The 10,000-nt window shown below is 49.6% G+C and overlaps 1 protein-coding gene across 1 annotated transcript in view; it reads left to right on the top strand.

The window, feature by feature from the left end:
- Positions 1–10,000, top strand: part of odad2 (outer dynein arm docking complex subunit 2) — a 71,633-nt gene that overhangs the window by 8,017 nt on the left and 53,616 nt on the right. The window contains 3 exon segments of the mRNA XM_042067357.1: positions 3,920–4,143; positions 5,930–6,079; positions 8,648–8,786. Coding sequence (XP_041923291.1) covers positions 3,920–4,143; positions 5,930–6,079; positions 8,648–8,786 — 513 coding nt within the window.

Here is a 10,000-nt window from a genome sequence, read left to right as displayed (position 1 = left end):
ATTGTCTGTGATGTTATCTGTGCTAATCTAGCGAACAGATGTAAACGGGATGACGGACCAGCCTATCTCTGCATGAGCAAAGCAAGGTGATTAAAGCTGGCGCTCCAGTTTGTGATAGGACTTGAAATTCCGTTGCGTCATCGACAACAGAATGCTGCTTCAGAAGGCTGATGGGATTTTAAAATGCTTCAAGTTTGTTCGAAGTCTCCTGCAGAAATGCCCGAAAAACAAACCCTGTTGTGCACAGAGCAGTGTCCCAGGTCAGCTCCGGTATATCATGAAACACTGCTTTTCTCTGGCCAAAATTGCCAATCCAAAAGTGATTCACATCACATAATAGATATTTCGACCAGTTACTGATTTCTGTTCTTTTCGGTGTTTCTCTTGTTCTCTTGTTGGTGTTTCCATGCAACTATGATGACCCCGAGACAGCGATTTGCAAGATTGTTTGGACCCAGCCTGGTCAGATCTTGTCCAGACTGGCAGTTGTGGAGCAGAGTGTGGTTGTTAGGGAGGTGGGGTGTGTGTGTGTGTGTGTGTGTGTGGGGGGGGTTAGGTGTTGTGGGTGTTTGGCCCAGGGCGCTGTGGGTGCTTGCTGGCTAGCTAGCCAGTCAAACTCCAAACCCAAACTCCATACATTTTACTGTGCCAATCTCCCATTGCCAGGTCCCTGTGATGGACAGTGTGTTGTAAAAGTTGTCTCTGCCCAGACCATCTCTGTTGGGATGAAGACATGAATGTCCTCCTGGGCAGTTTTACACTCTCATGAAAACACAAAGCCTTTTTTATCCAGGAGATCCTTTAAGAGGTTCCACTTGGAACCTCCTTTGCCTGCAAACGTCTATAAGTTCCCTGAGCCTCATTAGAACGCCTCAGGTTTCAACATAGCAGCCTTTTATGTGCTAAGCCTCTCTACAAAGTCTTGGGTTTCCTCAGGACAAACAACTTCTGCTGTTCATATCCTTTGCAAATTTCCACCTGTTGAAGTTTCACTCTCGAAGGCCTTTACTCAGTAGGCGAACATAGTCGAGGGTGAAGAGTCTAATCATTTGTGAGGATGTTGAAGGTCTTTGCCGCTTGAGTGTCAGCGGTCTCTCCCTATGTGTGAGTGTCAGCTGGAGTCGGCATGTGTGTGTGTGTATGTGTGTGTGTGTGTGTGTGTGTGTGAGTCTTCCAAAGGCGTGAGACTAATCTAATTTGTCCCACAGGCAGAGAAGTGGGGAGCGCTGTTGTCAGGGCTGACACGCTCTGCGCTGATGAGCCTGGATCACGCCGCTGGTCTGATTGCAGCTCTGGGAACGAGTGAAACAGAGAGAGAAAGACAGAGAGAGAGAGACAGAGAGAGAGAGAGAGAGTATGAGTGAGAGGGAACATGAAAGGAGAATGAGAAGTAGGCCTCGGCGGACTCCAGATGCTCCCAGCTCTACTGCTCCTCTGAGCTGCACTCGGGCCGGGCTGAGCTCCGCTGCGCCGTATGGCTCGTCCAGCCTGGCGCCAAACACAACACGCGCCGTATCTCTCACACGCTCCCCTCACGCCTTTATTAGAACAGACACTCTCAATCAAACATGGCCGCAGCGAGCCAGGCAGAGGAGTGTGTGTATGGCCCAGGTCGCTTAGGGTGTGTGTGTGTGTGTGTGTGTGTGTGTGTGTGTGTGTGTGTGTGTGTGTGTGTGTGGGTGGGTGGGTGGGTGGTTGGTTGGGTGGGCGTACGTTGGTGTGTATGTATGTGTGTGTGTGTGTGTCTGTGTGTGTGTGTGTTTGTATTCATATCTGTATTTATGTGCGTTTGTGTGTGTGTGTGTGTGTGTGCATGCATGATTCATGTTTATGTGTTTACATACATGCTCATGTTTCAGGTCTGAGTGTGTGAGTGTGTGGATGTGCGTGCTCATGTCTGCATGTGTGTGTACACACTAGTGTGAAAAGCCAGTGAGTGGGCAGCATTGAGCAATCAGCACTCTGCGCTCGCTCTCGGCACTGGCTGGCCGGGGCTTTGCCAGAGAGCAGCGCGCAGCTGATTACCACAACGGCCACATTCTCACGCGTGATTACTCTGAGACTCACTGATGAGACAGCTCATGAAACAGCTTCCCCTCCCATCTCCCAGGGCTTCTCAGAGAGACAGAGAGAGAGACAGACAGAGAGAGGGAGAGAGAGAGAGAGAGAAAAAAAAGTCCAGTCGTTCTGTCGCGCTTCAGCCCTCTGAAAGGCTCCCCCCTTGTGCCAGCAGCCTGACGCCTCTGACTGCGGCTCTCCAGAGAAGTAGCAGCAGCCGCCCGCTGCTCTGTTCGCTCTGACAGTTGTGTGTGTGTGCGTGCGTGTGTGTGTGTGTGTGTGTGTAGCTGTTCGGCTCCTCGCACGATCCAACCCTGCTGCGTTGATGGATGTGATTAAGCGTCGGTTCTTCCAAACGCTTGTTTCACAAGAAGTAAGAAAGTGAGAGGATGAAAGACAGCAAGACTGTGAGATAGAGAGAAAAAGAAAAAAAGAGAGAGAGAGAAAGAGAGAGAGAGAGAGAGAGAGAGTAACTTGAATCTAAGAACAGACAGGACAGTCATTGAGCAGGAGCATTGGTCAGGGTTCAGGGCAGCCTGACTCATGCCAGACAGTGTTTGGGCAGACAGTGGCGTTGTTGAAGTGCCCAGCGTGGCATCCCCCGCCAGTGCTCTCATATTCGCCAGCTCATCCGAGCCCAGTCCTCGCCCCCCGCTCCCCAGAGACGAAGGCCCGCGGAGCGGACCGTATTATCCCACCCCACCCCTCTCATGAACCCTGGCCTGCGTCGGGCCTAACAAGCCTCTGGGAAGGCAGCCCGAACACCGCCTGACCCACAGAGGTCCTTTATTACTCTCCTCCTTTATCGCTCTATCTCTTTTAACGCTGGCCGTCTCGTCCGTCTCGCTGTCTCTCTCCATTTCTCATCGTCCCCCTCGCTCGTTTCTCTTTCTCCAGCATCCAGCGAATGTCTCCGCGGCAGGTGTCAGTGATTAAAGTTAGTGCTGACCGTGGAGTCTTCATATGCACCCCATTGGCACTGGTGGTGCCCCTTGTAAAGGGGAATGAGAGCTAGACAGAAGAAGAGGGGGAAAGGGTGCAAACGAGATGGAAAAAAGAGAGAGGGAGAGACCTTGACAGCTTCAGAAATCATCTCTGAATAACAGTGGCACAAAAGCTCCTCTGTCTGCCCATACCAAGTTGCAAAAAAAACGATAAAAAAGATTTTTTCAGTGCCAGGAATGTACAGAAACAATAAACTTTTCATATTGTTCGGGCCGTTAATGAAGGCAAAGCGCTGCCTCTCTTCCCCTCTCTCTGCTCTCTCTCTCTCTCTGCTCTCTCTTTCACCCTCACGCTCTCCTCCCCTCCCTTCTCGTTCTGTCCATCTCTCTTTCTCATGCTCTGTCTCATTTCTCATGCTCTTCTTGCGTCCAGGCACCCGCCTCAATAAACATAGAGTTGTTATTCTGCCGAAGGAAAACTTCAGAGCGTGGCCCACTCATGTGTTAACAGTGAGTGATACAAACTCGTAAGCGCGATCTGTTTTAATGTGTCTCTTCGCGGCACAAAGGGCTCCTCGGCTCCGACACATGTGACACGTCGGCGTAATAAACGAGCTAAGAGGCAACATGTCAGAGATGTAGGACGGAAAGTATGCTGTCTCACCAAATCACCAAAGGCACCGAAGGCTCTGTTAGAGGAACAATCACACTGAGGAAGAGCCCCTTTTTTAACCACTCCGTCCATATAATTTTACGAGCGCAATTTATTGTATTATACTGCTTGCATTTTGGAGCAAATTGAGAAAAGGTCCCATTCCTGATTTTCCTCTTCTTCTTTTCTTTTTTTTTATCACCTCTCCTCTCCTCCCCCAACCCCCCCCCCCCCCCAACCCCCCTCTTTCCTTCGGCTTTGACAGGATTTTGCAGTTCAAGAAGAGCCTCCATCAACACAGAAGATCCCACATGTGGAATCGGTTGATGCGGAGGAGCCGGGCCAAACCCTGCGCGCTCACGAGCACCAGGAGAAGAATGCGCACGACAGGGCCAGACAGCAGCAGCTCGCGGCCAGCAAGCCAGGCGGCAAGAAGAAACTGGAGCCCTCGCCCAAGTGGAAGGGCCTGGGTCTGCCCTCACCCCAACCGTACGCGTAGCGCCCAACGCTGGCACAGGGGAGGGGTGGGGTGGGGGGGTTGCCCACATGAACAACACTTACTATACACACTAGTGCTGGGCGGTATGACCAAAAATGTATATCACGGTATTTTTCAAAATTCTTACGGTTTCACGGTATATGACGGTATTTTTTTTCCATTCATAATCAGATGTTCACAGCATTTTCTACAAGTTGGGAGAGGAATTGCTGCAGTACATTGAGTAAGGATGGTCTATTTTACTGTCATGATGTAGAATAACTCCACACTAGTGGTAATGCAGTTTGCAGTTTTGCATGGCCCCAGAAAATTATGCTATTTACAAAGAGCCACTCATGATTCTAATGAAGAATCTAATCAGAATGCAAAGACAATTGCAGTCAAAATACAGAACTTTTACTGTGCAAATTTCACAAACATCTTGTATAAAACCAATACAAAAAGTAGTGCAACTTGCAATAATTATACTTTTTTGAAAATTATACAATTTAAAATAAAACCTCTCTGCAAATATGCTTACTCTGTCAAATAGGCCTATCAGAAACATGCCTTATTGTTATTGTGTGGTTTACATGACGTTAGTGGTAGGCTAACGTTAACTTCATGTGGATGTGGATGTCTTGTTAGCCTGCCATGAACTTCGGTTCGGTTCGCTAGGCAAAACATTAACAAAAAAGTTAGTTTTGGTTCACTGATGACAGTCAGGATCATTTCTAACTAGCCAGGTAGTATTGCTCAGTGCATGTCTATAACATGCTTTACTTGCTACCTGGATAATTTCAGCGAATATTCTTAAGGTGAGATAAATGATAAGAACATTAAACTTCACTGTGTTCGGTGTCCTGTGTCCTGTCTGAAACACTGTCGTGCGGCGCAGCGTTCCAAACGTTGTGTAATCAAATACACCGGTATGGCGGTATATTAAAAATTCATATCATAACGAAAATATACACCGGTATATGGTGTGAACCGGTATACTGCCCAGCACTAATACACACACATTTATTATGCACACACACTATACTATACACACACATTTATTTATTCATCGTTATATTTATATAGACTTTATATAGACTCACAAATGTACACATTGGTTTGGTTAGGAGCCACAGGGTGAGCTAGGGTGAGCCTAGTGTTCTCTCCACCCATGCTGGCTCTCAGGCGGCAGACGGCTGGGCATTAACGAAGCCCTCGAGGTGCAAGGTTTACACACAGAGGCTGTGGGCACGGCCGAGGGGGCCGACGGAGGTTTACGTGCTCGGCAGCTCGTTAAGCCTGCCGGGGGCCTGGTGTGTGTGTGCTGGCAAAGCGTTAATGGCCGCCGTCGTCTCAGGTCTCAGCGCCTCGGCGTCAGAGCCTCGTCGGGTGACAGGCGCTCGGGGAGCGTGATCGATCGCACATGTTCTCTCCCTCTGTCACCTCCTCCTCCTCCTCTCATTCTCTCCTCTTCCGCGTCTCCTCTCTAGTGAAACCAACAGATAGATCTTAACTGTGGCCAACTGTGGCCGGCCACAGCTGCACGCTGTGATAAGTGTCTTCTTGCGAAAGAAATAGAGAGAAGAGAGGAGAGAGCGAGAGAGAGGGACAAAGAAAAGAGAGATAGAAAGAGGGAGAGAGAGAAAGAGAGAGAGAGCCACTGGCTCATCATCAAACAGCCTCAGACGTGTCAGGCCTGCCCACACAAAGACATGATGATAAGCAGGGGTAAATAACCACTAAAGAACTCACAGAGAAAACAGACTGAAGCCTTTTTTCCCTTTCTTCTTCTCGAAGGGAGGCGGAGGAGAGGAAAAAGGGAAAGAGAACTGAGAAGTCGACCGAGAAGAGTGCCGAGAGCCAGGCCAAAGCCACCAGGCCCGACAGCAGGAAGAAAGCGGACTTTTCCGGATCCTCGCTGCCTGTACACCAGTCGAGTCACAGAACGTGAGTGGACACTGTCACACAACCTTCACACTGAAAGGCCAAGAAGCGAATGATTTCAGTCCTGCACATACACCCAGAATTCCCTTTTCACTATGCACTATACACTATGCAAGATTTTCACCTTTACAAAGGCAATTTGATGGTAAACGAACTTGCAATACGAGATTCGTTCACCTAGCATAGCTATACAGCATAGACGTAGCAAGTCGCTACCAAGAAAACCAACCATGCAACAAAAACTGCGGCCCAACAAATCTTGCGAGATTGGAGATTCTTGACTGTTGTTAATCCTTTACCTCCACAATAAAAGCATTTTCATTGGGTACAAGGGGGATAAGTCACAAGAAGTTTGCTATTTATAACAGCAGAGTAAAATATAAATATACAGTATCGCGACTCTAGAGAGAGCTCTACAGTCGCCAAAAATAAACTTGCATAGTGTACCTTTAAACCCTGTCTTGACCCTGACCTGACCTTAACATAACTTTGACACCTTCTCTGACCTCTCCTCTGAGTCTCTCTGGGCCTGTCCAGTATTCTTCACTTCATTAACCCTTCACGTCTTATTATATATATACCCACATGTAGCCGTAGTGAGGTAGTGTTCTTTTCTGTGCAAATGCAGTCCACTTGATAGCACATCTGTCATTGCACAGATCTAGAGTGCGGAACATAGAACATAGAATGACAACAGGTTACATTTGCTACTTTTACCTGCCCTTAAAACCTGAACTAAAGCCGGCCATCTACTGTGGACCTAGATGCTAGTGAGCCTCTGTGTCTCTGGGCTTCACATCCTGAGCTGGCTGAAGTGGACGGCAGGCTGCCGCGCACAGTGCTGCTGCTGCTGCTGATCCGCTGCGGCCGGCCCAGGCAGTGGAGACTTGGCCCGGTCCACGCGCTCCCGCCGCGCCGCTGTCTCTGGAAGAGTCGATAATGAGTTTTTATAGGATCCGCTGGTGCTAGCGCTAGCGCTGGTGCAGGGCCGTGACGGACCGCTCCCTCCCCTCCACCTCCTCCTCCACCTCCTCCTCCATGCCGGTTGGCCGAGGCCGGCGGGATCTCCAGCTGTCCCCCATAAGCGCGGCTGCCAGTGTACACAGGCTTCCTGTGATGTTGCCGGGTGCTACTCGAGCCACCCGCCCTCCATGGGCCTCTTCTCCAGACCCGTTGCGCGCTGTTGGAAATTACATTTACATTTATTTACTCAGCAGATGCGCTTTCATCCCCGGCAGCCGACGGTAAGGCGCAGATATAGATTTTATCTGCCGCCTGCTCTCCTCCTTAGAAAACAAACTCAGGACTGTGACTAGAGCCAGCGCCATGCTCTGCCAGGCGAGGTGCAGCAACGCTGCCGTGGGTTTTGCGGCGCAGCTTTGCGGGTTTAGCTTTAGAGTTGCAACACAAACAAACAAGACCACACACATGCAGTCACATAATGTAGCAGCAGACAAGCAGACTTACACATGCTTAACCTCTCAAATGTGCGCACGCACACACACACACAGACACACAGAGACACGCACAGACACTCAGACACACAGACGATTACTCACACCTACACAAACATTCTCATCCTGCTGCTCATCAGCACCCTCGTACACACTCTGTAAAACGGCTCAGTGACGTTGGGGTGCCATTAGCGCCTCCCTTTAGTGTTTACCATGGCTCGCTCTCCTCGCCATATCAGACTGGACCTCCTCATCACCTAACTGTCCCCTGGAAATGCTATCTGTGTGTGTGTGTGTGTGTGTGTGTGTGTGTGTGTGTGTGTGTGTGTTGTGTGTGTGTGTGTGTGTGTGTGTGTGTGTGTGTGTGTGTGTGTGTGTGTGTGTGTGAGGGAGAGAGAGAGAGTGTATGTTAGTGTGTGTTAGTGTGTTAGTGTGTAGTGTGTATTTGTGTGTGTGTGCATGTGTGTGTGTGTGTGTGTGTGTGTGTGTGTGTGTGGTGTGTGTGTGTGTGTGTGTAGCGAGAGGTAGGAGTGTGTCCCCACGGCCCCATCTGTGTGTGTGCTGGGTTTCACTGCTCCACGGTGCACAGTTTTCATGACACAGTTATTGGAGTGGCCCAGGCGGCTTTAACAGCCATCTGCGTTTGTGTTTGCGTGGAGCGGCTCATACGGATGGGGCCCTCGTGGGGCCGTGATGGCCACTCCAGCCGTCCGCTGCTCTCCTCTATCCCCCACTCTCTTCTTTCCTCTGTCCTTTTCTTCACTTTTCTCTGTCCCTTACTCTCTTCGTAACCCCTCTGTGCCATTCCTTTTTTCTTTCTCTTTCTCTGTCCAATTAGTTTTTTTTCCCCTCTCTCCTTCCCTCTTTCCCTCTTTGGTCGTCCTCTCTCTCTTCTTCAGTGATTCTTTCGTTCCCCTTGAGTACTCCACTATATCACCTGCTCCATTTCACGCTCCATATCATAGAACTACACACAAGGCATTCACCTGTTCTGTTGTTTTTATGGTTTTGTGTGCTTGCGTGCATGCATGTGTACTGTGCGTGTGCGTGTGTGTGTGTGTGTGTGTGTGTGTGTGTGTGTGTGTGTGTGTGTGTGTGTGTGTGTGTGTGTGTTCAGTAAGGTTACGGTGGAGGAATTTAGCGAGAGCTCGTCAGAGAGCGGCGAGGACGAAGAGCAGCCAGAGAGGAGGCCAGAGAGCAACACTGACCTGCCCTCTGAGTACTGGCAGATCCAGAAACTGGTCAAATACCTCAAGGTACGCACATTAAACACACACAGACACACACACGGGCGCACACACGGACGCGCGCACACATGTACACACACACACACACACACACACACACGCACGCACGCACACACACACACAAAAACATGTACTTAGATCCATGAACACGCACACACACTTTCCTTGACTGAAATATTCCAAACGTTTTGACTGATCCAAAACGCCAGTCAGATTGACACACACTCTGACACGCATACAAGCTTTCACACGTACAAAACTTGCATCCAAAAGCATTTTACTGCAATTACACCCAGAAAACTGTGCGCACTTAAATTGCACTTAGCAGGGAGAGGTCAGTGGAGAGTTCAGACTCAGACACACCAAGGCCGAGGCACAGGGGCCACTACTCCGCAGACAGCATCAGTTGCACTGGAGCTTTACAGATCTTTACAGGAACTCTGCCCTTGACCTTGGGGGCGGCCGACGCCAGTGGTAGGCTGCTGGCACGGTCTTCTGGCACCGACTCCGCCACCGGCCGCCCTCTGACCTCTCTCCGTTTCCGCCGTCAGAGAACAGTGCAAGTGGAGCGGCCGCCCGCTCCCCCGAAAAACACGCACACGCACGGCAGACATTCCTCTGCTCCAGGCCGGAAACTGTAACATTCACAGAGCTGTTTCTCTATAATCCATATCAGAGGACTGTATGTGTTTTAGACTGTCTCTCTCTCTCTCTTTCTCTCTCTCTTTCTCTCTCTCTCTCTCTCTCTCTCTCTCTCTCTCTCGCTCTCTCACTCCATCTCTCTCTATTTCTCTCTCTCTCATTGTAGTAAGCCAGTAGAGCATTCTAGATTGAACCAAGTCAATTAGGCTGTATCAGGCCTAATTAAGAAAATGTATCATTTTCTAATACTGCAGTGCATCATTTGTTTTTCCATAGCTGATAATTGTGTTTCAGTGTGTGTGTGTGTGTGTGTGCGCGTGCGTGCAGATGCCAGCACACACGTGTGTACTTTCTGGGAGCAGCAGCTGTGTGTGCTGTTTGGCCCAATCCACAGAGCATAAAGAAGTGTTGCACTGAAAGGTCTGACAGGGCATATGGTGAATATTAATGTGTCAGACAGAGAGATGGAGAGTGAGAGGGAGAGAGAGAGAGAGAGAGAGAGAGAGAGAGAATGAAGGGGGAGAAAGAAAGAGGGGGAATAAGTGCAGAAGAGTAAAACTGGGGAGAAGCCTGCAGTGACC

The sequence above is a fragment of the Alosa sapidissima genome, chromosome 17, assembly GCF_018492685.1.
Source record: "Alosa sapidissima isolate fAloSap1 chromosome 17, fAloSap1.pri, whole genome shotgun sequence".
Taxonomy (NCBI): Eukaryota; Metazoa; Chordata; class Actinopteri; order Clupeiformes; family Clupeidae; genus Alosa; species Alosa sapidissima.
The sequence above is the reverse complement of the archived record's forward strand: the minus strand, read 5'-3'. Positions and strand labels throughout refer to the sequence as shown.